Consider the following 27,807-nt stretch of genomic DNA (forward strand, 5'->3'; position numbering starts at 1 on the left):
TGTAAATTCACATCAAAACTATTTCATTTAATCATTGAAAATAGACATTCTTCAGAAAACGACTTATGCTGCTAATAGTAATATTACTATTACTGGAGCCCACTTAAATAAAATGTTCCATTAAACAAGTTGCTTCATTATATTTCCAGTTAACTGCTTCCAGTAGATTTCATGGGCTTAGTGTGGGTGCACAGTCAGCCTGCTGAGGAATACTGTATTTATTTATAATAAATACATACTGTATATAATAAATACTGTATTTATTTATAAATTTACAATTTATTTCTAATATTTTGCCTATGAAATGAGATGGTTGTCCTAGATACCATGGGAACATTGTAATGAAGGCAATTTAGTTATTATTGTTTTTATTGTTGTCTAATATTCTTGGGGAGGAGTTCTTTAATTTTGGAGTCATCCTCATTTAAAGTAAATATTGTGTGTCAGAGAGTAAAAATCAAACCACTAGGTTAAAATTAATCAACTTTTAATGGTTAAAAAGCCATTTTAAACAGTTCCCAAATATTGCAAGATATACTTAAAAGTGAAAACAAATGTGCATTTTAGGTACCTAGTGCTAATTTCTGTATTATATTACAGTTATTTTAAAGAAGACTTAAGATTGCTTCAACCAAACTTATCTGTACACTGCTCTTTTGTTGAGAAAAAATGGCAAAAATCATTATATTCCTCTTTGGAAATCCACTTCCATATTCCAGCATTCCTTAATAGGGAGTTCCCATGCTGACGAAAGTTCTGCGTATCATAGCCCTAACACACTTGAAGGGCTCCAGTGTGGAAAAGAATTTTTCATAATAGCAAGTGAGAGAAACATGAAAATGCAGATTTACTGACTTCACAATGGCAATTATTTACATCTGAAAACAAAATTTTTAAAAATATATCTTTTTCTCTCCAAGCACTGCAGTGGTGGCTCTGAAATGGTCAAATCAGGACTTTTTCCATAAAAAAGCTTCATCAGAAAGAACTTCAGCAAGTTTTTTGTTGAAAGGCTGATAGAAATCACACAGAATTTCTTTTGTGATAGGCAACATAGGACCTAGATTCCGATCTTCAGGTCTTCTAGTGTTCGATGCAGGACTTTTAGTAATTAGAGCTTCTTGTTTTTCGCTTAGACCACCTATGATAAAAAATATTTATATAATCATGTCTACTTTTGCTTATTCATTTTCGTAAGCATTTTCCAAGTTATACAACATTCAATAAACAGGTAAGCTTTTGAATGCTACACGTGGTGGCTTAATGAGAAACAGTAAATGACATTTGCCTTTTTTGTATTGTTTGGTGTAACTTTTCTCTTTAAATTATGTAAAAAGATAATTGATGTTAAATATAGGCAGGCATAAGTGATATGGCAAAGGCTACACTCTAAAAAGGGCTGAGGCCAGGGTAAAGAAATGAGCCAAATTAAATGTAATTAAAATTACTTAAATACAATTTTGTAAGAGAAGGAATGGGGATAGAGTTAAAAGAAGGATCAGCCTAGAACCCCTACATAGCCCTAAGCAAACTCCCTTTAGATTCCATTGACCCTTATCTAACCCCAAGCAGATGTTAACCATTAATTGAGAAGATTCCTGTGCAGAGGCATGATCAGCAATAAATCAGCTTAACTGGACCTTTACATGTGGATCTGATCTTTTGCGCTTGGCAAGTTAACATGTTTCTTTCAATCTGTAACATTATACATTACAATTCAGTGGCTCAGGATTATTCATGCATTCTGTCCTCAAAGACTTACAATTTTTTTGTAATACTGCTTCACAGTGTTTTACAGCCCTCTCTAAGAGGTTTACAGAGTCAGCATGTTGCCCCCAACAATCTGGGTCCTCATTTTACCAACCTCAGAAGGATGGAAGGTTCAACTGCTGGCAATCAGCTGGCAGTCAGCAGAGTTAGCCTGCAATACTGCACCACCATGGCTCAAAATGAACTTTTATGAGAAAAACTCATATTGTTCCCATCCACAAAGGGTTGAGTCACAGAAGACCATTTTTATTTAGACATTGCCTCTGTTTTATATCTAGTTCTCTTAAATCTACCTACAAATTTTTCTTTCAAAGAAAAATATATCTGAAAGTTATTGGAAATGATTTATATTGAAATAAAAATTAGTGCATATATAAAATTCAAGGAAATTTAAAGACTAAGTTAAAGTAAAGCTGATAACGCTGCTCAGTTCAAAATAAGAGTCAGAATGCATGAATTGAATAGAGTAGTAGCTAGAAAATGAACTAATTAAAATATTATATTTAAGCTTTGAGCTGTAGAAATATGACAGCTTCCAATACCTTCCCAAAATGAATGTATTTGGTGCTAACTCTATCTACAGCTGTGCTGAAGACAGATAGCATAGAGGAAAGGAAGCCTTAGAAAATACAAGACAATCACAATATATCAATGATGGATATGCTTAATTAAAATTCATACCTAAATCAAGAAACTGGAACACTATGTGCATAGTTAATTTTACATTGGATGCATGATCCTCCAACCGGAGAACTAATATTTGATCTTTATTGAAAACCGCCAGCCAGTCAAGGAGGAAAACAACATACAGACCAACCTGAAGTCTTACCTGAGAGAGAAGTGGGGGGAGAGAGGGAGGAAAGAGCTGTAGTAAATTATTCCAGATACAATTATATTCACATAGTAGGAAGATTCTGAGTGGGAGATGCAAGGGGAAATGAAATGGTTGATTAGGATGTGGTTAGCAGAGGATAAACTGGCAGGTGGATGTGGAAAAGGGTCAGTTTGGGGAATGGGAATAAAAACAGAAAAGACATGAATTCATGTTATATAATTTAAAAAAAATCATTTGTTTAATTAATTAAGCTATACAAAAAAAAAGATTAAAATTATTTACAGCACAAACTGACATAGAACAGATGATTTTATTTCTATCTTAGATGAGCTTCCAAGGATCTTCCCTCTCACTCTAATTAGTGTCATTTTTTTTATGTCCAACTTCTTGAGGGGACTTAAAAAAGGAAAAGAAATTAATAATGCTCAAATTAAATCAACATTTCGTTCTTGCAAAACGTGTCTCCTTAGAAACTACTCTCAACAACCAGATGTTGGAGAAAAGATCTCTAGCCTAGCTGCTCTTGGGCAGTTATTTTTATTTAAGAACAATCATATGCAATTTCAGTTACTGGATTTTATAAAGTACTTGGTTCTTATATATTCTGAAACTGGTAATACTTGGCTTCAGAGTAGTATATAAAATCTAAAATGAAATATACATACTGGCATGGCATTATTAAGGGTGTTGTTGTATACACAGGCTCGCAAAGAGAAATCTGTCAAGCAATTCTCAAAGAGTTGTAATGACTCAGCCACTTTTTCATGGAAGTCTTCTACAGATTTATTAGCACTTGCAAAGTAGAGATAATCAGAATATAATCTATGAATGGAAAAAAAACATAAACAATTGAACTGTAATTAGAAACCATGCCATCTACTTAGTAGAAATAATAAATCAACAGCTGGTGTCCAGGAAAGAAACAAATGATATTATTTATATCATAAATTTTGTTTTTTGCAGTAGAACTTCGTTTGCAATATATCCTCAGATATCCTAAGGAAAGAGTTTCTTTCTGATTTACTTGCTGTTTGAGAGTATCAGGTAATCCTTATTTTAGACAAAACTAACACAAACTGTCAAGCTACTGTAATTCGCCCATAGTGGAATTTATTTTCAAAACATCAAATCAAATCCTTAATATGGATTTGATATTATAATATCAATATTAGAATGACCATAATAGTCATTCCAAATGTATTCCTATTCCAGTTTTTTATGGCAGATGAATAAAATGGTCTTTGAAAGTTAATCATTATATTGCTGCTGTGTAATAATTTTAGTTGTTCCACTTCATCTTTTATCTTATCATTCTTTTTTAAAGATCTATATTGTCACGAGTGTTTTCAGGATTGCTGTAGCTACTTGATCAGTTACAAACAGTATGGATCCAATCAAGCCATCTCCTGTTTGCAATTAACTGAAAGCTTCCCCGCCCTAGTTAATTGCAGGTTAACTCCCCATATAAGCAGGGACCTTTCTGCTTGCTACTTGGGCCTAGATGCTGTTTAAGCCTAGATGCAGAGCCAGTGCTGAAGCACCTGGACGCAGAGCCCTGAGCAGAGCTGCAGAAGGGAGGAGAACTCAGATAAGGAGTTCTGATGGCTGCAGCAGAGATAGCAACAGAAGAGGAGCCGAGCTGTGTAAAGATACTCCCATGGAGCTAGCTGCAACTGTGAGTTGAGATAGCTGAGAACCTTTTGAAATCTCCAATTTCAGCTTGCCTTTTGCTGAGTTGAAGCACGCAAGCCAACATCTGAACTGTTGCTGCTGCTGGAGCTACGATCGGAGGGAGTGCTGGACAGTTTCCCTCCCAGGAGCTTCAAGCCACGTTTGCTGATTGAATTGTTTTTCACAGGTGACCTACGCTGCTGCCCTTCTACCACCTCGATGATGTATCGATACCGAAGCTGTTTAATGTCATGTTAGTTTTTTTTCTCATGGACTGTTTCGGTATTGTGGAGAGGAATTTAGGGAGATGGCCTGGCTTCATTTAACCAAGATAAGATTTTGTTATTAATGTGCCTTTTTAAAGATACAGTGTTTTTTAAACATTTTGAAGTAAAGTATATTTTTATACAAGACTCCTCTGCTAATTTTATTTCAGTCCTAGTGTGTTTACTCGTGACCTGGTTCACGGTTCGGGGACAACCCTCTACCCCATCCTGACATATATCAGTGGTCCCAACCTTTGCAGCTTGGCAGCCTGGTTGTGTGGGGAGAGGGGAACCGGGCCATGTGAGCTACGGGCCAGTGCACATGCAGCTCAACTTGCACAAGCAGCAGGCGGTGCACACCTGCGCGAGTGCTTGGTAGCCTGCCACTTATGCAAGTTGAGCTGCACGTGCTCCAGCCACCCACTCGTGCAGCCCAATTCTGAATAGGACACAGCCAATAGTAGGACACAGCCCAGTGGGCTGGGGACCCCTGATCTATATAATACTCCAAGTGCCCAGTTCTTGATTCTAAATTGCTTTGTCTACAATGAAACTGTGCAGAGTTTTCTTGGAGCTCCAACTTCTGTTAACCTAGTGATGACCCATTTAATATTACCTTCATTTATAACTTTCTTTGATTCTCCATAGCTAGATAATTTTGGAGAGAATTTAAAAAGCTATGTTTCCTCCAGTGACTGAATAAACATGTTCATATTATATACTTCACTGAATCATAAAACGGTGCACGGCCCCATTGCGAACCGGTAGTAAAGGTAAGTAGAACCCATCCCTGATCCTATTTTTTTATTTATTTTTTATTTATTTATTTTTTATTTTTTATTTTTTATTATTTATTATTTATTATTTATTATTTATTATTTATTATTTATTATTTATTATTTATTATTTATTATTTATTATTTATTATTTATTATTTATTATTTATTATTTATTATTTATTATTTATTTATTATTTATTAGATTTTTATACCGCCCCCTCTCCCGAAGGACTCGGGGCGGTGAACAGCCAAAATTAAAAAACATACAATATAAACAATTAAAATACGTTTAAAACAGAATTAAATCTAAAATGGCTCCCCAATTTAAAACGCCTTACCCATACCCCTATAAATAAGACGAATTTAAAATTTAAAAATTTAAAATTTCCACATTTAAAAAGGGGGAAGATTTAGGCCAGGCCAGCTTGATAAAATAGAAAAGTCTTAAGCGCGCGGCGGAAGGTGCGCAGATCCGGGATCCTACGTATCTCCGGGGGGAGATCGTTCCAAATCGTAGGTGCCCCCACAGAGAAGGCTCTCCCCCTAGGGGCCGACAGCCGACATTGTTTGGCCGACGGCACCCGGAGGAGCCCCTCTCTATGGGAGCATACTGGCCGGTGGGAGGCTATTGGTGGTAGCAGGCGGTCCCGTAAATAACCAGGTCCTAAGCCATGGAGCGCTTTAAAGGTGATAACCAGAACCTTGAAGCGCACTCGGAAGACCACCGGGAGCCAGTGCAGCTCGCGCAGGAGAGGTGTCACATGGGAACTCCATGTCGCTCCCATCACCACCCGCGCGGCCGCACTCTGCGCCAGTTGGAGCCTCCGAGTGCACCTCAAGGGGAGCCCCATGTAGAGAGCGTTGCAGTAGTCCAGACGAGAAGTAACGAGGGCATGAGTGACTGTGTGTAGGGAGTCCCGATCTAGATAGGGACGCAACTGGCGGATCAGGCGAACCTGATGAAAAATCCTCCCGGACACGGCCGTCACATGCTCTTCTAACGACAGCCGTGAATCCAGGAGGACACCCAGGTTGCGGGCCCTATCCGTGGGGGCCAATGATTCGCCCCCAATAGTCAGCGATGGCACTAGCTGACTATATCGGGACGTCAGAAACCACAGCCACTCGGTCTTGGATGGGTTGAGCCTGAGCCTGTTCCTCAATTTTAGATTGGCATTAACATTTATTTTTCATATACAAAAAGTTGGATGCAAACTATTACACTAAGAAATATATGTGCAGACTATTTGTCTACCAGGAATCACTAAAATAACATTTACACAAATGTTATTTAAAATAATTAATTTTAAAGCAATGACTATAAACTTTAAAAATGAAATCATTGCATGTTGGAATTTTATTGTGACAGCTTTCATTAAAATAAATTTAATATTCTGAACTACTTGTTATTTCTAATAGCATTTTTTTTTCAGATGTTGTAACAAAGAGGTAAACCATACAGAAGTTGAACAAGTTGCTTATTTATTAATGTGCTCCCATATGGCAATTTAGAATATCGGAAAGTTTACACATTATGATTTACAACTGGAAAGACAACTCGTAGCCAGAATGATAGTAAATGAAGAATTATATCAAATATTCCACTTCCAACTTTAAAAGAGATCTAGAAAAAGTAATACAGATGCCTAACGTAAGTAATATTAGTACAAAGCAATAGCTAATACCAACTTCTTCGTTCAAGTGCAGGGACGTTTTTAGACAAGAGTTTGAAAAAGTCAGATGGCTGCTACAAATACAGCATGAAGTTCGACCACTTCTTTTCCATGTATTGCAGATGTGATGCACATTTGAAATCTTGGAAATATTGGATGCTCACCTTTCAACAGGATCTCTAAGCATAACAATAAGCTTTGCATTTGGCTGGAAGGCATGAATAAAATCTGGTATTAAGAATGGAGGTTCCCCCTCTGTACTGTTGTCATAAAAGAAAATCCAAGCATTGTTGTCCCACATTGTTGAAGCACTCGCCTCTCCTAGAAATGACAAAATCCATAGATGGTTATCCTTAATTTTAGAGATATAAACAGAATTTGCTATAATTCATATTTCTCAAATCTGCCATTATCCATGTGTTTGTTGTACATCGATTTCTATCACAGAAACTGAATAGAACTAACTGGTACTAAAATTCAACATGTAGAAAGCAACAGGTTCAGCAAAAAAAATTATGAAGGCTATGAGCTTAAATATATTTACAAATATACACAAGATAGCATAAAGACTTTGGTATCTATGATGTATATTGATGTGAATGAGCCATGTATTTCATTTTCTTTTACATAGAAAACATTCTGAAATATTGAATCTACTTTCTTTTGATATTGTTAAATTTATATTTTATAAGTCCCAACATTTGGGTATAGTTCAAATATGTTTACACTTTAAAGAACATTTATACAAATAAATAATGAAACTCAATATATAAAGTGATGTATGAATGCAGAAAAAGAATGATTGGCAAATACAGAAAGGTTTCAAAAAGTATATTTGTAAACTAGATTCGGTAGTTTTCATTCTCTTCTCTCAAGTTTCTATTTTCTATGGATTACTGTTTGTTTTTTCTACACTCTATAACACTGCTCATCCTGAAAAACAATAGTATAATTATTGATATGTATTACTTATATGATTCCTGTAAATTCCAATGAACTTATTTGCTATGAGCTCAAATTCTTAGTAGATACACTATCCAAAAAATATTATTCTGGGACATGTCAAGTTTCCCAGACATATTGATTAGGACTTCTGCTAACTAAGGTTGAATGAATGAATGAAATGAAATTTACCAATCTATTGTACATGTCCAATCTTTTTATAGAATTTGCACTACTATAATATAGATTATAGCAGGTCCGCTATGAGATGTATACGATGGCACATATGTATTCATTTATTGTGTCCCTTTAATTGCCATAATTGCTGAGATGTAGATTTCCATTGTTTATTTTGTCATAATTTATATTTGACAATCAGCTCTTCAAAACGTATTAACTTGGCAATGGCAACTCAAAAGCACATTTCCTACAAGTTTTAGAATCTTTTATGAACTTGAATTAATATTGATGAAAAGCAATTCATATTCAACATAAGATAAATTAATTGCTGTTGCACTGATCTATCAAGTCACAATTGCACAGTAAAAAATGATACAAATTTTTCATAGAAGCTAAAAGTATATATGATTAAACTATTTCCTTTTATTACAGAATAGTTCTAGGTTGTCTATATAAAATTATAAACATTCTGGTGAATTCATTGCTATAATGATCTTAAATTACTAAATCCTGTCTAGAATGCTTGGAGCTTTGTGTGTTGTGTAGCACTGAGGCAATAGCCATTGTTTCATCCGGCAGTATAATTATAACTCAGCAATCATTTGATTCAGAGGCATTTTTGAATGGAAAATTACACTACCTGTTAAAAGTTAGAGGAACGTTTACAGATTTAATTATATAAAGTTTAATGACATTGTTCCCTAAGTGACCTTAAGATTTTCATATCCTATGGATATATTACAAAATAAATTATGTTTAACAAGTTAATAAAAAGTTTAAGATACTATGCATGCTGATGAAGAGCTGAAGTAAACATTTTTAGAAAAGCTCATTTCTATAAAACTGCAGCACAGGTCCAACTGTTTCATAATAATGTTAATAATTAATATGAATCAATATATTCATGTAAGAGACATCTCTAATGATAATACAAATTATTTTGCCTGTCCTTGTCTTTGAGATGCGAACCCTAGAAAGAGTCTTTAACGTTTGTTTATAAAAGCAACAGATTCCAGATCAGTATAGCTAGGTTTAACAGCTTTTGTGAGGAAGTCAAGACATACTATATCAGGGTTTCCCAGCCTTGGTAATGTGTGGATTTCAATTCCCAGAATTTCCCAGCCAACATAGCTGAAGTCCATGTGTCTTAAAGTTGTCAAGGTTGGGAAACCTGTATTAGATCATGTTAAATGCTGTTTTACATTAGGGTATCTTAAGACATCTTTCTATCTCAGAATGTTAATTCATTCAAAGATCTATATGTATTTATCTATCTATAAATGTAACAAAAATTATATAGAAATACAGGACTTTGTCTCCAATACCATAGGAACAAGACATTCAGTAAAGCAGGGGTCACCAACCTTTCAGACCTCAGGGTCCACTAACTTCATACTTTTAAATCCCGCAGACCATTAACGTGATCTGCCTAATGACCGGCTGGGTGGGCATGGCTAAATGGTCAGGTAACTAGGTGGGTGTGACCAACTTGATGTCATTCATGTCGAGGGGTGTCTCGTCGGCCTCTAGTCACCCCTCTTCTCCCAGCACTCCTTGCCTGCCTGCCTGGGCTCCTTAGGCATCCAACAGGAAGCAGTTGTTGGAGCTAAGCAGCCACCATGAGAAAGAGTTGGCAAAACATCTGGCTCAGTTCAAATTGGATCTGACTGAGAAGGAGGCTCAGCAGAAGCACTTCACTGAGGACTACGAGCATAGGCTTTCCAAACAGAAGGAAAACCTGCAGGAGTGCAAAGCCTGGAGGCTCAGTGGGCTGAGATGGTCAGCCAGTTCCAGGACATGATGCAGTCCCACTGGAACAAGGCCCTTTGGCTCTTTGCCACCAGGGGCACTTTCCTCCAACCTTTGCCCAAAGCCCTGCACCAGGACCCCAAATCGGAATTTCTGCCCCCCTCCAACCGCACAAAAAGACCCCAAACGGGAAGACTCTCTGCAGCAACAAAAACATTCATTGCATGTATCTGGCCAAAGGGCCATAGTTTGAGGACCCCTGATTTAGTGCAATATAAAAATTTTTTCTATGGACTACCAAAGTTTTCTCGTGGACCACCAGTGGTCCACAGTCTATCAGTTGGTGACCACTGCAGTAAAGGATGCTTTCTTCCTTCAATACATTTCTAATCTCCAAATTAGAAAGACTTCTAATTGCTACTTCCTATCTATACATAGAGTCTGCTTAAACTTTGTTTTTGTCATGCTGACTCCACAGTTGCAACTAATTAGGGCCAGTCTCAAAACAACAATGCTGAAACAGAGGTAAAACCTTTTATATAGATTCAGGTGACTCAATTAAGATAATCAGGAGACATTTTCCTTAGCATTCTGTGCTGGAATATTAGAATAGGGCATAGACTGAAAAAAGCCCATGTAGAATCTACTGGGAAGTGAAGACACACAGATATGAAAACTTATGCAAACTACTTCTAATTATACATGCTTTTTATTATCATGTTTATTGGTAGCTATCTTATGATGTTATTTGAATAGTTTAAATAGATTATACATTTCACCAAGTTTTATTATTGCAAGGACAATCAAGGCAGCAATCGTAACATAATTAGTGAGAATGGTCTACTGAAAGTGAATACATTTACTTCTCAAAAATATATATATTCTGTATGTTTATAAATAATTACTTTAAATAAATATTGCAAATATTTAAACAGCATCACAGTAAAGAATTTAGAGATTTGTAATGGAGGAAATATTTTATCTTTTCACTGGTGTTTAAAGCTACTTCTAGGTTGTTGTAAAAAACCTCTATTCCTTTCTCCGCTAACAGAATTTGTTGAAATAAAATGCTATCGTCACATTTTGTTATCTAGTATGTATTTCAGATATATATTGCTAAAATATATTTAAAAAGTCTGACTTCCCATTTTAACAACAGAAACCGTAAATCATACCAATGATGGTATACCAATACCAGTACCGGGAATACAATTTCTATAAATCAGCCTTTTTCAAAGTTAAATTCTTCAAATGTGAGATTCTAAAACATCTAGATGACACCAGATTGAGAAAAGCCATCCTAAGCAACAGTTTCTGTACCAATAATAATGTTGCTCCTCTTTTCATAGCTGTTTTCAGAATCTCTCTGCAGCACATTTTGAATCTGATGGGCAGCCAAATCAAACAGATCTAGGTAATCATTCACAGGGTAACGATCATGAAATCCATCTCTCAAACGAATTATCCCTGAAAATAAAAGGCAGAAAGAAGTAATTTTTAAAAAATCAGCAATTATATAATTCAGACATTGAATTATAGAGAAGACATTGTTCAAAGAATGCAAGAAAAGTTTTATGGGTTAATAATTTAGTTATGTGTTTAATTAGAATCCTACCATTATGTTATAATTTTACTGAGATTATATCAAAATATTTCTTATTAATAGGAATAGAGTGGAATTATATTATAAAAGCAAACCAGTAAGCCCAAAGCAGATTACAAAAAAGATTTGACAAAATACTGTATTATATTACTATAATCCAGTAAAAATATGCCTTTTTTCAGAACAATAGTTTTATTAGGCAGGATATGTAAGAAAGTCATGAACAACAACAACAACAAAAAAGTAATTCCTAGCTATAGAGGTCCAGATGAGTCACTGTAAAAAAAAAATGACTACAGAATTATAAATAGAAAACAAAGAAATGAAAGACTTCTGAGGAAAAAGCAAGAGAATCCATCCAAGACAAATATTTTAGAACGTCCAGGAGGCCCAGTGAATTTTGGCTAAAAGTGAATTATTTATCTGAAATGGTCAGGCTTTAATCGTGTCCAGGTGCCATGCTATGCAGACATCTTAAATTCTAGGTGCCTGGAAATCTAATCCGAATATCTCTGTAGACTATGGATTGTATTATGATAGTCCTCGACAAAGTTAACAACAGTTCAACAATTAACAACAGTTCTAAGTCACATTGGCCTCAGACACTTACAACTTATATTTGCACATATGATGATTGCAGTATTGAGGCTTGAAGTTAATGGTCCCAAGTATTGATGCTCAAGTCTAGAAAGTCTAATCTCAGAATCATGTTCGATCCTATTGGCTGGTGTCACTGCTGCTGTCAGACAATTGTCAATCCCATCGATACTGCACCTGCATAGCTGGAATTTTGCAGTCTTGGCCTTTCTCCTGACTATTTGGGCTAATTGACCTTGTAGAAGGCCAAATCAATAATAAAAGAAAGAAGCAGGGATATTGATTGCCAAAATGATGTCATCTGGTGCCCCTGAATTTTATTGCCAATTGTTAGACTCAAATAACCCAGATAATTTAATTTTTAGTCTACAAGTGCCATGTCTTTGTCTATAGCAAATAAAGTGGTAAAATAATAGAAATAAGTAATAAAAAGTCAAAGTGTATGGTGGAATGTATTTACTTCTTTCCATATTTCATCACTAGCCAAATTCTAGATAATTTTTTTTGCAGCATCTATAAAATTGCATATCTAGATACAGAAAATTGGAAACCAGCCTGCCTGATACAGAAGTTTCAAATTTCAAATCCACATAAGAAATTAATGCAATTTAATCTTTAACATGATTATAAAAAACATCTGACAATTCCTGTATGCCAATATATAGAGATGCAAATAAAGGTTCTGATTTTTTTTAATCTGATGTTATAAAACTTACTATACACCAAGATACTATGCTACTAAAGTATTCCATGAGCTTATGTTTTAAGATAAAAACTTAAAGGTAAAGGTTTCCCATATCCAGTCATGTCCAACTCTAAGGGACAAGGCTGATCTCTGTTCCTTAGCCAAGAAGCCAGCATTGTCCAAAGAAATTTCCATGGTCATGTGGCCAGCATGACTATATACCAAGGCGCAAAGAACGCTATTAATTTGCCACCGTAGTGGTTCCTATTTATCTACTCACATTTGCATGCTTTCGAATTGCTGGGTGGGCAGGAGCTGGGGCAGGTAAAAGGAATTCATCCTATCACATAGCATTTGGATCTTGAATCAGGCTGTCAGCTTTCTAGCTGACAAGCTCAGCATTTTTAATTACTGAAACAGCAGCCCCCCATAGTTTCTATTACCGTGTTTCTATTACTGTACCCAAAAATAAGACACTGTCTTATAATTTTTTTGTCACCAAAAAAGGCACAAGGTCTTATTTTCAGGGGGGATGTCATCCATTGACTCACCTAACTTGCCTGCTTCGCCCCTGGCCTCCTTTTTGCTGTCAGAGGCCTTCAGGAATTTTTTTCGGCTTCGGACAGTTGCAGCCAACCCTCGCACACCTTGGCCCATTTCTTCTGCAGCCAGCTGTCTTTCCTGAAGGTCTCTCTAGCCGATAACAGAGCTCGGATTGATAACAGAATGGATCGATCCGGAGCTCTGTTATCGACTAGAGAGGCCTTCAGGAAAGGCCTTTAAGAAAGGCCTCTCTAGCCGATAACAGAGCTCCAGATCAATCTGGAATCTTGAAAGAAATGGGCCAAGGTGTGCGAGGCCTGGCTGCAACTATCCAAAGGTAAGCAGTAGGCCAGCTCCATTCCCACATTCCCATCCTAGCTTAATTTTTACCCGTGCACCCTGGAGTGGGCAGGATCTTAATTAGGGTTTATTTTGGGGGGGGGTAGGGCTTATATTGGGCGCATGTGTAAAAATCAAGCTAGGTCTTACTTTTTGAGTAGGTCGTATTTGGGGGAAACACAGTAGTTGTTATCTTTTTTGTTTAAAAAAAGATATAATCACATTTAAGTTAAATTGCTGTGGGAATGGGGACAGCAGGAAGGGAAAAGCAGATAATTTTAACATACAAAAGAGACAATTAAGTCAATGCAAAGTTCTGACTGAAGGTATAAACAACCAGGCTGAAATTATCGTACTTGGTCACATTATGCAAATATCCAGCTCTTCAAAAGTCTATAATAGTCGAAAAGGTGAAAGGAAAAAGAAAAGATCAGCCACAAAGTGGTTGGACTTTTAATATGATAATCAGTGGAAGATCTGAAGAGCAAGTTGGGCACAGACCATCCTGAAGAAAGTCTATGTAGTTACTAAAAATCAACACCAGCTTGAAGGCAACTGTAATTCCAAAATTGAGTTGAATCTGGATATTGGGACACATCCAATTATCTATGACTATTGCAAAATATTTTTGTGAGTCATAAACTTTATTCTATATACAAGAATTGTAATTGCTTTCAGTGTATGCACTCTGCCAAATTTCCATCGAAACAAGAAGATATAAAATCATCTTGTCATTGTCTCTGAAATAGCTCATCATCAGATGATAACTAACACCAAGTGTTAGTTGCCGAGATTGGGAAGAGCCAGATTTCATAAAACAATACTCTACAGCTAAACCACTGAGGTCAGCCATTCTCAACTGGGTTTCCTTGAGAGCTTGCTAGGGGTTCATAAAAAATTGTGACTGATAGAATTTTTATGAAACATGTTTCAGCTGCCAGCCTGCCAGTTTGCTGTTGCTGTAAATATGGTAAAAATGTGGATAATGTAAGTCAGAAATAAATTGTATCATGAAGTTTTCTTATTTTTTGCAGGTTTTATACAGGGATTTCCTGAGACTTGAAAATTACTTCAAGGGTTCTTCCAAGGCATAAAGGTTAAAAAGAAAGGCTGTTGAAGGAAACTGATCAAATGTGATTGTTCTCATTCCAAAACACCCCACATCCCCAGAAAAAGCACATGCTATATGACCAATCTATCTGTTTATATTGTTCTGGCAAGATAATTCTGCAGCTGGGCAGCAACTAATCATTTTAAGAATGCAGGCCACAGATCACAGCATAAACCATCAATTCAGGCAGCAGTAGAAAAACACCCACAATATAAATTCCTCTATTGTGCTTATAGAACATCAAAAAAACATTAAAAGAAGTTATCTTTTGGCTTCTGAAACAAGGGATGCAATGGCTCACTGGCTAAGACGCTGAGCTTGTCAATCGAAAGTCGGCAGTTCAGTGGGTCGAATCCCTAGTGCCAGGTAATGGGGTAAGCTCCCGTTACTTGTCCCAGCTTCTGCCAACCTAACAGTTCGAAAGTATGTAAAAAATGCAAATACAAAAATAGGGACTACCTTTGGTGGGAAGATAACAGCGCTCCATGCGCCTTCGGCATTTAGTCATGCCGGCCACATGACCATAGAGACGTCTTCGGACAGCGCTGGCTCTTTGGCTTTGGAATAGAGATGACCACCGCTCCCTAAAGTCGGGAATGACTAGCACATATGTGCGTGGGGAACCTTTATCTTTACCAATTGGCTTCTCAAACATCCTTTTCCCCAGTCAGAGGAAATGATGATAACTACATCACTTCCTTTAGGCAAAAATATTGTTATTTCCTAAATTCCAGCTTCTTACCTTCATAAATCTAATACCATTAGAAGAAGTTATTTACTTTCTCCATACCATGCAACATTTTTATCTACTCCTATCATGTCCCTCTCACTCTTCCTTTTAAAATGCTTTTCTTTAGGGATCACCTCAACACTATAATTATTTTGATTGCCCTTTTTTTGTGATATCCCTTTTTAGAAATATGCAGATTGCAACTGCACACAATATTTCGAAAGCTAGAGTAGTGGTTATGCAAACTTAGAATGCACTCTGTCTTACTTGCACTGAACCACATTTGCCACTGCATTGTCTATTTTCTTCTGTTTGGAAAGATTCCCTCAGAGAAGCATTAATCCCATTTATGTTTTTTACTACTTTGAATAATTGGGCCATTAGCAAACTTGGCCATCTCATTGTTCAGTGCTACTGCCAAATCATTTATTTCAATAGCTAGAGAGCTAAAAGAGCTGTTTATTCACTTGTGCTGGAAGACAATTGACAAGACCTGAGATAAAATCCCTACTCGGCCATGAAGCTTATTTGGTGAACTTGGAGCAGTCATTATCCTGCAGCTTAATCTACCCCACAGCATTGTTGCATGTATAAAATAAAAGAGTATCTGAATGTGAGCTCCTTAGAGGACTGTAAGGTGTAAGCATAATTAAAACTCTGGAGTACAATGCATATTCAACAGAAGTTAGTGAAAGGGTATTGTCTGAAAGAATAACAAGAACCACATTTTGTTATCAACCTTATCCTAAACTGAAATAAATGTCTGAAATAATGACCATCAAATAAACATTAAGTGCTATCCATTTTAACCTTTTTTTATCTAGATTATGGCAATTTACAGCAAAAGTTCTGTTTTAAATGATATTTTAAGATGTTTTATTAAGCTATTCTATACACAACTTGTACAAATCATTCTAAGCTTTATTAAACTAAGACAAAGACTCTTGCTTACATCAACACATTTTGCACTTGGCAAATAATTCAAGGTAATGATATTGTTGGTGCCATACACTTATCCATGAAGATAAGTGTATCATGAAGTGATATACTTATCCATGAAGATAAGTGTATCATGCCAGCTGGTAGGATTTTAAGGCAACTTGAAACATGAAGTTAGATCTCTTGATTATTTTTCCTGCATCATTTACTACTTGTGAAACTTCAAAATCACTGAATACTTCTTCCTAGGATTGTTAAACATTCATTTAAGTTAATACAACTCCAAACTGCTGATCACCATGTTTACTCACCAAAACGTTTTCTGGTCCACCAGTGAGGCTCCTTAATTGCTGAAAATTTCACTTCAGGGTGTAGTCTGAGCCTATCATAAAGATCTGTTGTTCCACATTTCGGTTGGCCAATGATATAAAAATGAGGAAGACAGCGCAGCCGGTAATATTTGTCATCATAATGATATAAATGATTCCAAAATACTTTTCGAAGATAGTCAAATGTTGTACGAAAACGTTTGGAATACAAGGCATAGGAGTTTGTGGCATAAGGGTTTCTGGTATTGTTTCCTTTGTATTCTTCATACCAGCAAGGATTCTTGCTGTTTGGGAGAAATTTGTTGGGAATTACTGAGAACATCTGCAAAAGAAACAATACAAGCTTTGTTGAAGTATTATGGCTATATTTCTTGTTATGATAGTTTAGTTGTTTGCATATTCTACTAGTTTGATGTTTAGCTGTCCTATACTACAGAAACACAGAACCAAGGGGACACAGAGTGATGGCTATAAAGAAGAATATATTTCAACAATCTTTTAAAATCAGGAAGGATATAATTCTAGATAATATAATTATCTAGCATGAATCAGGCAACTATACACTCTTCCATATAAAAAACCTAGCTTTTATCATTTTTATCCTTTTATCCTTTCCTTGGTGAAGGTTGAGCTTCACAACTGCAACTCTAACCAGCTTCTACATTCTCGGTGCATCCAAGCACTATCCACATTTTCTAGCATCGAAAACTTCCTCTTGACACTTCACTAAATAAGGAACTCTGCATTTGCTTATTTGGCTATCTGTCAATATAAGTAGCAACAATTTCTTTATCTCCTTTATGTATTAAGTTATAAGAAAACGTGTGGAACATAATGAGCATAACATAAATTATAAGAAAGCGTATGGAAAGATATATTTAAATATCTGATATGATAAAATTAAATATAACTATATGATCTCTACTCGGATAAATAGTAGCCTATTTATTTAAAATAGCATAACCTCTTCCAATAAGAAAATATTCCTTATTAAGAGCCATGCTGCCACAATGGTTAGAATGCAATATTACAGGCTAAATCTGCCAACTGCCAGCAGTTTGATCCTGACTGGCTCAACTGACTCAGCCTTCCATCCTTCCAAGGTGGGTAAAATGAGGAGCCAGATTGTTGCAGTAAATATGCTGACTCTGTAAACCACTTAGAGCAGACTTATAAAGCAGTATGGATCGGTATATAAATCTAAGTGCTATTGCTATTCCAATACAATAAATATTTTTATAATACAAAATAGGCCACTTTTATACCTACATGTGTCTCTTGTTTCTTCAGATCTTCCAAGTCAGGAGGATACCTTGGTATGAACTCAATGTGTGAAGCTATAGTGTCAATAATTACTTTAATGCTGGAATAATCCTTTGCATATGAAATATTCATTTTAGATTTTTGGTAATGTTCTTTCTTATCACAGAAATTGCCATTGTCCAGTGAGTTTGAATTGCTGGTAAAAACTCCATAATGGAGTGTTGGTTGCATAAGCAAAAGACCATCTTTAGTTCCGGTCAGAATATAAGATGCGGTCACCAACATCATTATTAATAATCCAAAGAATAAGCTGCATATCTTCCCCTTCTTCAAACAAAACAGTCCAGCCCAGCTATCATTATGATCAGTCCTCACTTCCAAAACTGCAAGTAAGTTCATCTGCTTGCTATCCACAAGCAAAACTTGATTTTCTCCTCTGCATAGAGGACACTTTTGAATATTATGACTTGGGCCTCGGCACTTGAAACACTGTTTATGAAAGTCATTTGATAACAATGCTATGCAACAATGAATGCAATGCCTCATATTAGTACCATTAAAGCATTGAAGTGAGGATCCATTTACAGTAGTCAGGGAGGAAAATCAAGTACATAAAAGTAATCTTCCACAAACAATTAAAAAATCCTTGTGCGATAGTTGTTGTGTTTTTTAAACTGAGGCTAAAGAAAATACTTCACAGATCTTGAAAATCAAGGCATACTACACGGAACTTTAACATGAATAATTTGGATCAATGTTGAGAGCAAGTTGGTAAGATTGAAAAAAAAAAACACCGTAGATTAGTTCAGGTTTTCCCCAAAGAACACAGTGAGAATGGGATTTCACTGTACCGAAGGAAAAGATCCCAAAATGAAAATGAGTTCATTGTCCTTGGATTTCATCAAAAGTTAACACAGTCAGTTATATGAAAAAGAATAATATTTTTAGATTTCAAAAAAAAATCTTTAAAATGTACACTGAAAGATGACTGAAATTTTAGAGAGCTCCATCTTTGTAACAACACTTCAGAATGTGGTTACACGGCCTAAAAGAGAACAGAGATAATGTGAATATTCAGAAGTAAATATCCAGAATAATCTACCAGACATTAACCAATGTGTCAGCTAATTTAGTAGGCAATGAATTTTCAATAGATTCAATAGGTAAAAGTTAACACAAGATTTTAATTCTACTATCAAAGGAGCCATAGGGTCTTCATGGTTGTATGTCAAGAGCAGTTAAATGCTTAGGTAAAATCTCTGTATGCCTTTGTTCAGATTACATTCTTAACAACTGAAAGATACTTTGTAAAACTAGTTTCAGAAGAATTTTTTTAAAAACTTACAATTCATTTACAAAATATTTACACCGTGTTTATGACTGCCCAAAAATGCACACAGAAAATTTGGCAAAAATAATAGAAAGCATTGCATGTAAATAAGATTTATAATTGGCTTTGAAAAATACTTTTATACATTTCAATATAAAAGATGACAGATGTAAGTTATGAAACTTGATATATTAACATATGCTTCATTATCAAATGCATCTTCAGTCTTAAAATACATTTTGCTTGGAGAAGGAGGAGGGGCGAGTGGTGAGACAGCAATTGTTACAAGGAGCTCCTCCAAGTTGCTTATTTTATACCTTATCAGTTTTGATAAGTACATTATCAGTTTTTCTTTTATTTTACAACTAATTTCTCCAGCTGGGGATAATTCATCAAAAACATTAATTGACTGGAGTTGGTCAGTTACAATTAATAACTGAGGCAAAACAATGTTATCATCACATCGAATTCATAAATTAAGCTCTCCACTATGTAAGAGAAGGAAACATAACAACCAACACCAAGAATGTAGGAAACCAGACAGTCATTCTATCAGACTACATGCAACTGACCAGCAACGTAAGACAAGTTCTCCTTATGCACTTAACAACTCAAGTACAAATCACTGACTCTTTTACTCAATGAATGCTAAGCACCCTCAATGAATGCTAAGCACCCTTTCAAAATAAAGAAGGCACTGTTGATTCCAAAAGAGGATCATCTGGGAACCCTTTGGGATAGGGAATCTTCCCAGACATAAACTGGAAATACACACCTTAAGAGAGTGATAAAAATCCAGGAGGAACCCTATTCTCCAGGTTAGATACTTCACAGCAGACTATCTTTTTTAAAAAATGTACTAGAAACAGTGGTGGGGTTCTACCGGTTCGCCCTGGTTCAGGTGAACCAGTAGTGGTGGCGGCAGGAGGTTCTGCCCACCTGCCCAGACATCATCACGGACACTCTGTACATGCGCAGAGGGTTCTGTGCATGCACAGAAGCGCTGCGCATGAGCAAAGCAAGCATGCGTTCACACGCACTCACAGTTCCAAACTGGTAGCGAAGATAAGTGGAACCCACTAGTGACTAGAAACCACGTACAAATTCATCATCCCCATACCTCTCCCTAGTCACGTCAGAGTTCAGGATTTCAGGTACATAAATGTACAAATAGGAAGAATTCGATTTGCCTATAACTGGTACTGGTCAATCCTGGCTACTAAGTTTCACTTCATAATGTTTATCATGCTACATTCCCAGCCTGTACTACCCATTCTTTTTGAGCCCCAAGAATTACTCTAATAAGCAATGAGCCTACAAATAATCAAGTTTTATCCTGTGGCAATAGAAGCCATAGTGCTCTTGCAGCCAATTTGATCTCCAGTAAATATGCTCTCAGCACTGCTGGAGTGGATGATGTCTCCCGAAGAAATCTCTACAGTAAAAATGTCAGATATCCCAACAATTGCTGTCAAGAAGAGTTATTCCTTCTCAGTCTCAGGCAAATCTCGGGTATTGCATACTACAGTGGACACTTAGAAGATGGAACTGGATATTTTAAGGGGTAGCAAATGAAATGTTAAGATAATGGACTGTATGTGATCTGTTACAAGGAGTAAGTGTTGCCAAAAGACTAAAAAACAGCCATGTAGAAGAATCTGCACTTTATGGTGTGGGTTTATCAGTAAAAGCACAGAAGTAAGTTGAATATAGTGGGAATAAATTACTTCAGAAGTATGGATCATGAAACTACATTAACTAATGTAAGTTAAAAATGAATGAAAGCTGATTGAGATTTAAAACAGATTTGAACCAGTGCAAAGAAGTATACAAAAGTAATTTTAAGATTCTCAAAAACAAAGTGGTAAGGACTTCAGCAAACAAAAGGCAATGTAGGAATCACAGAAGAGAGACTGTGAAAGCAATGATAGTGTGCAAAGATAGAAAACATGGAGAAGTACAGCAAATTGTGTTGTATAAAACTAGATTTTATACTTGACTTATGCTTGTAATTTATTTTGCTTAATGTTTCTCACTCTTTTCCTATCCCAGAAATAGGAGAAGACTGCTACGCTTCATGCTATTAAGAAAAATGATTGAAACAAGACTTGGAATTTTATTTTAAGGCTATTAAGTGAAACAATTGCTTGAAATGCCATTGCTGGAGTAGGAAAGGCCTTATAGGACATTAAATCTCATTTATCCAACAAAATAAACTGTCATAATAACATTATAGAATACAGAGTATGGCTTTCAAGTCCAGCCCATTCACATCTTTCCAAAACCAGACATATTTGTATTTTCAAGTGGGAATAAAATGAGGGGAAATGTAATAAAACTCACTAGTTGATACTCCACTGTCTAAAAACAATTAAGAATGATTTACCCCGATGTACAAGCAATACTGTGATAATAAATAGCATCAACAGTTGGATGCTTGTTTGGATATGATCCAATTGATGCATGAAGTTTTGGGCAACTGCTGCAGTAGTATCTGCAGAAAACAATGTAAATAGAGAAAGAATATATCCCCAAATCCCTGAAAAGGTTAAAAGTTGATGAAAAAGATCTTGTAATAGAAGCTTGAAGTTTGCCAAGTTATTTCTATCTGTGATTTGATTATGAATTTCATTAGGCAGTACTGACTACCTTACTTAATATGCTGGAGAGGGGAAAAAATTAATTATGTTTTTGCGGAAGCACAATTTTTATGCATTTCCAAAATTCAGGTGGAAAGCCTAATGCTGAAAGGTGGGAGGGAGAGGAAATTAAGTTCTAAGAAATACAAAATATTAAATAAGTTTCTATTCTGTCCTTAAAGAAAAGATAGTAAATTAAGTTTGAATGATTTTAGTAAGTTCTAAGCCCTTTTTTGGGGGGTGGGATGGGGCTTGTGTAACACTGTTTTCTGTATGTTACTTAATGTTACCCAAGAGAACATTTTGACCTTTTTGTACACAAAAGTTTGGACTACTATTCTAGGGGGCTGACTTCTAAAAAGTAGATGGGACCATATCCAGTGGTGGGATTCAGCCAGTTCGCACCACTTCGGGAGAACCGGTTGTTAACTTTCTGAGCAGTTTGGCAAGCTGGTTGTTGGAAGAAATCATAAGGGCAGAGAACCGGTTGTTAAATTACTTGAATCCCACCACTGACCATATCATACACCATTCCAAATTCAAATAAAATAAATTTCTCCTTTCTTGAATGTTTTCATTCAGTTAATTGCTTTTAATTCGGTGTATCATATATACTTAATTATTCAGTTAAGTGTAACTGTTTATACATACCAAGGCAGGGAATTACAATTGTGCTCCTGGAAATGTAGTTCAAACTTGTCCAACTGCAATAAATTGATTATTAATTGCAATTGATCAGCTCCATTCATCTCTTCCTCTAACATAAATTAATACATGTTTTAGCTAAGAAATTGTCTCCTCACAATCCATTCAATCATGTCATAAATTAAACTGAGGACTATACTGGAAAATGAAGTAACAGGCTATTCCACAACCCTTCCCTGCTGTGGTGGGAAGTAGCAATAACTTTCTAAACATAAACAGCAAAGGAAGAGTCCATGAACTTTCAGTAAAAAGTGGCAGCATTTTTTTTTTTAAAGAAAAAGGCAAAAGGGTGGTTTGGCAGGTAACCACATGTAAAATATAATCATAATATGGGAAAGAGCAAAAGGTCAGAGATTTTACCAGAAGAAGCTTTATTGGAATATTTATACCACTAAAGTCCCAATGTAATCTTTAGAAAAACAGAATGAATGAACAGAATGAAGAGTTGGAAGGGAATCTGAAGGTCTTCTATTCCAAACCCCTGCTCAGATAAGAAACCCTACACCATTTCAAACGAATGGTTGTCCAATCTCTTCTTAAAAACCTCAGAGTGTTGAAGCACCCACAACTTCTGGACGCAGGTCGTTCCACTGATTAATTGTTCTGTCAAGAAATGTCTCCTTAGTTCTAGGTTAGTTTCCTCCTTGCTTGGTTTCCATCCATTGCTTCTTTTTCTGCCTTCAAGTGCTTTGGAAAATAGGTTCTTTGTGGCAGCCCCTCAAATATTGGAACACTGCTATCATATCACCCTAGTCCTTCATTTCATTAAACTAGACCCAATTCCTGCAACCATTCTTCATATGTTTAGCCTCCAGTCCCCTAATCGTCTTTGTTGCTTTTCTCTCACTCTTTCTAGAGTCTCAACATCTTTTTTATATTGTGGCAACCAAAACTGGATATTCCAAGTGTGGTCTTCCAAAATTCTCAAGGCATTAGAAAGTTAAATTAACACTTTGTGTGATCTTGTTTCTATCCCTCTATTAATGCAGCCTAGGATTGTGTCAGCTTTTCTGGCAACTGCAGCACACTGATGGCTCATATTTAAGTGATTTTCTGAGGATTCCAAGATCCCTGTCACAGTTACTGGTACTATTGAGCCAGGTACCACCTATTCTATGCCTGTGCCTTTGGTTTCTCTTGCCTAAATGTAGAACTTTACTTTTGTCATCATTCAATTTCATTTTGTTAAATAGGGCCCAGTGTTCAAGTCTATCAAGATCCTTCTGAATCTTGAGCTTTCTAATATTAGAACTGTATCAAAAAGCTGGGAATAGAAAGAGAAATATTGTTTTATGTGTCTGTTTGTCAGCTATAGTCTATTAACTGATTAGACCTTAAAATATCTCCCTCCCTCTCTCCCTCTCTTTTTATATATATATACAGACATACATATATATGTATATATATGTATACATACATACTCTGTGTGTGTGTGTGTACACACACACACACATATACATATAAAAAATAAAAAAACAGATTTTTTTTATTTAAATCAGATTTTTTTAAATAAAATGCTTTTTGAGGAAAATATATTACCATCCAAAGGTTATTCCATCATGAAATAAAGATTATTTTTTTTAATTATGTAGAATAAGGCTGATTATGTTTAATTTTTTGGGTAAATAAATTCCATTAATCCATTCACAATGTCATGCTCTTCCAGAGGTTTTTGTAAGATTATTGGGCAGTTTCTCTGCCTACAAGATATTATCACAGATGCTTGGTTTACTTTTGCAGTTCTCAAAACTGAATTTGACTCAGCAAAGATCACATGCCTCTTCTTCACAGCAAAAATGTTATAACATGAACAGAGTTGAGAAAAAGATCTTAATCCTATTGTTCTACAAACCTATGAATACAGAATCAACCCCTTCAGTGCTAAGTTTCAAGAAGTTCAGTGAATAGAATAGAAACAATATTTTTCTGATTGTTTGGAGTGGAATAGATCTGCACAAGAAGAAAGTGAAACTAAATGTGAGGAGGAAGGAGCAAGCAGACAAGCAGTACAAAATGAAAGTGAAACTTTCTGAGCACAATACTGCACAGCCACAGACAGACAAGTCTTTGGATCTTTTTGTGTGTATGTCCTGAGGTTTATCACATTCTTTCTTTGGAGGAAAAAACCTATGGCAGCAGGCTGTAAAAGAGACCCAGTTTGGCAATATTTTAATGAAGTTCCTTTACCTATCGGTAAGGCAGGCATGCGTGCAAACTGCAAACACTGCAACAAAGAAATGCAAGGCCTGGTGGCCCGAATGAAGCAACATCATGAGAAGTGCTGTGATGAAGATGACCAAAGAAACACATTTGAACAGGCAGGATCTTCAGGTTGGTAAACATTTTTATTGAATCATATTTCTAAAGACTGCCTTGAACTGTCATGTTTGAGCAAAATTATATTTCTTATTATTACTGCATGTTACTGTCATTTGGTACAGTTATGAAGAAAAGCAAATATTCCTTTTGGGACAGTGCTGTGTACAATAAGCAGAAATTGTATAAACAATAAAATAACAGCATTGACTTTTTTGTTTAGGAGAATTCATGGATTCTGGAAACTATCCACCTTTAAGATCCCATCCTCCTGTTCTACAGTTTCAGAGTTATCCATCCAGGATAGTGCTTCATTAGCATCATCATCATCATCATCATCAGACATCCACAGCCACATATCACTATCACCTAAGAGAAAGAAAAAACCCTTCCTTCCTGGAACCACCATAGATAAATTTGTGATAAAAACTAGCAGATTAGAAAAAGAGTTAATTGATGAAAACATTGCCCAGTTTGTTTATGCAATGAACTCTTCTTTCCGTCTAACTGAGAACCCACATTTCATTAATATGGTTCAGTCACTGAGACCAGGATACAGTCCACCCAGCAGAGCAGATGTTGCAGGGAAACTGCTAGATAAAGTGTATGACAGAGAAATGGAGCAACAGCTCTGGAGGGTAGAATTGTAAACCTAAATATTGATGGGTGGAGTAATGTCCACAATGATCCTATTGTATGTGCTTGTATAACAACAGAAGAAGGGAAAGTCTTCCTTGCACAAACAATTGATACGTCAGGAAATGCACACACAGCAGAATACTTACAAGAAGTGGCAGTAAAAGCTATAATAACATGTGAACAAAAATTCAAATGTCTAGTACGCAGTTTGGTCATAGACAATGCTGCAAATGTATCCAAGTTGAGAAGAAATTTAGAAGAGCAGGAAAGGAATACAAAGCTAATAACATATGGTTGCAGTGCTCATTTGCTGCACCTCTTAGCCAAAGACTTAAGTGTTCCAGAAATAAAGACTAATGCTGAAATTGCTAAATACTTCTGTGACAATCATTTTACTGCAGCAGCTCTGAAAAGGATGGGTGGAATCAAGCTAACGCTCCCACAAGATGTTAGATGGAACTCTGTGGTGGACTGTTTTGAGCAGTATATCAAGAACTGGCCTATTCTGATGACAGTTTGTGAAGAAAATCGAGATAAAATAGATGGCACTGTCATGGCCAAAATCGTCAACATTGGGCTTAAGAGAAATGTTGAACATATGCTGAGCATCCTGAAACCCATCTCTGAAGTTTTAAACAAAATACAGAAAAATAGCTGTTTTATTGCTGATGGTGTTAAAATTTGGAAGGAACTGAGTGAACAATTAAAAACAGAACTACACATGGACAGAATTAAATTACAAGCATTAAAAAAACGAATGGTACAAGTACTGTCTCCAGCTCATTTTTTGGCAAATATTGTCAATATCCAGTATCAGGGTCAAAACTTAAGTGCTGAGGAAGAGGAGTTAGCTGTGACATGGGTATCCAGCAATCATCCATCTGTAATGCCAACTATAATAAACTTCAAAGCTAAGGGGAACCATTCAAGAAATATATGTTTGTTAAAGATATTTTAAAGAAAGTCACACCAGTGAACTGGTGGAAGTCACTTAAGCACTTGGATTTAGAGACTGTTCAAGTAATGATTTCACTTTTAACAGCAGTAGCTTCTTCTGCAGGAGTTGAAAGAATATTCTCTTCCTTTGGACTCATTCATTCTAAATTGAGAAATTGTTTGGGACCCGATACAGCCGGAAAGCTTGTTTTTCTTTTCTAGATTATGAACAAAGAAGAAGATGAAGATGACGAGTGAGCTACAGAGGACAATATTTAAATTTTTCATGTGTAGGCTGGGCTGACAGTCTAAGTTTCTTAAAATATATATATTTTGTTTAGCCAAATTAGTTAACAAACATGGATGTTTGTTTAAGCAAATAACATATGCTGTAATGTTATTGTTTCAGTTGAATAAATCTATTTAAATTGTTATTATTAAGGTAATAATTATTTTTCTCCTTCCTAAGTACAACAGAAAAGTTGTCCAAATATGAATGATTAACCTATTAAACTGGGGATAAAAAAACTAATATGAAAAGTTGTTATTCTAAAAATCTTTATCTACTTGCATATTAAAGTTATATCAGCAAGAATTAGTCTTTATGTAGAAAACTATGATTTAAATCAAGCCTTACTGACTAGTGATTTAAATCGTGATTTAAATCAGTTTGATTTCAAATCCACCCTGCACCGTTTTTCCTCGAAAATACGACCTACTCAGAAAGTAACTCCTAGTTTGATTTTTACATGTGTGCCCAATATAAGCCCTACCACCAAAATAAGTCCTAATTAAGACCCCACCCACTCCAGGGTGCACAGGTAAAAATTAAGCTAGGGTAGGAGGTGGAGCTGCCCTACTACTTACCTTCAGACAGTTGCAGCCAGGCCTTTCACATCTCAGCCTATTTCTTCTACAGTCGGCAAGGCTTTCCTGAAGGCATCTACAGCCGATAACAGAGCTGTTATTAGCTGCGGAGGCCTACAGGAAAGCCTTGCTGGCCAAAGAAGTTTCTGAAGGCCTCTGACAGCAAAAAGGAAGCCGGGGGCAATGCACGCAAGTGAGGATATCCCCGCCCCCCGAAAAGAAGACGCCTTTATTGGTGGCCAAAAAATATAAGACAGGATCTTACTTTTGAGAAAACACACACACACACACATTCATATTTTAGTTACTCTAGTACTGTATATGAAACATAGTTTAGCTAATGCTGCACTAACATCCTCTTTATTCTAGCA

General features: G+C 36.0%; 1 protein-coding gene across 1 annotated transcript in view; it reads right to left on the bottom strand.

Moving 5' to 3' along the window:
• Positions 1-470: 470 nt before the first annotated feature.
• The window catches only part of CHST15 (carbohydrate sulfotransferase 15), a 73,024-nt gene continuing 45,687 nt past the window's right edge, over positions 471-27,807 (bottom strand). Inside the window, exons 2-8 of the mRNA XM_034436402.3 lie at positions 18,011-19,049; positions 16,724-17,063; positions 11,186-11,332; positions 7,159-7,315; positions 3,271-3,427; positions 2,452-2,599; positions 471-1,141 (exon numbers count right to left, since the gene is read on the bottom strand). Of these exons, the coding sequence (XP_034292293.1) occupies positions 951-1,141; positions 2,452-2,599; positions 3,271-3,427; positions 7,159-7,315; positions 11,186-11,332; positions 16,724-17,063; positions 18,011-18,550 (1,680 nt within the window). The 5' untranslated portion in view covers positions 18,551-19,049 and the 3' untranslated portion in view covers positions 471-950. The remainder of the gene's footprint in view (positions 1,142-2,451; positions 2,600-3,270; positions 3,428-7,158; positions 7,316-11,185; positions 11,333-16,723; positions 17,064-18,010; positions 19,050-27,807) is intronic.

This window comes from Pantherophis guttatus, chromosome 6, assembly GCF_059756535.1.
Source record: "Pantherophis guttatus breed Tessera chromosome 6, ASM5975653v1, whole genome shotgun sequence".
Taxonomy (NCBI): domain Eukaryota; kingdom Metazoa; phylum Chordata; class Lepidosauria; order Squamata; family Colubridae; genus Pantherophis; species Pantherophis guttatus.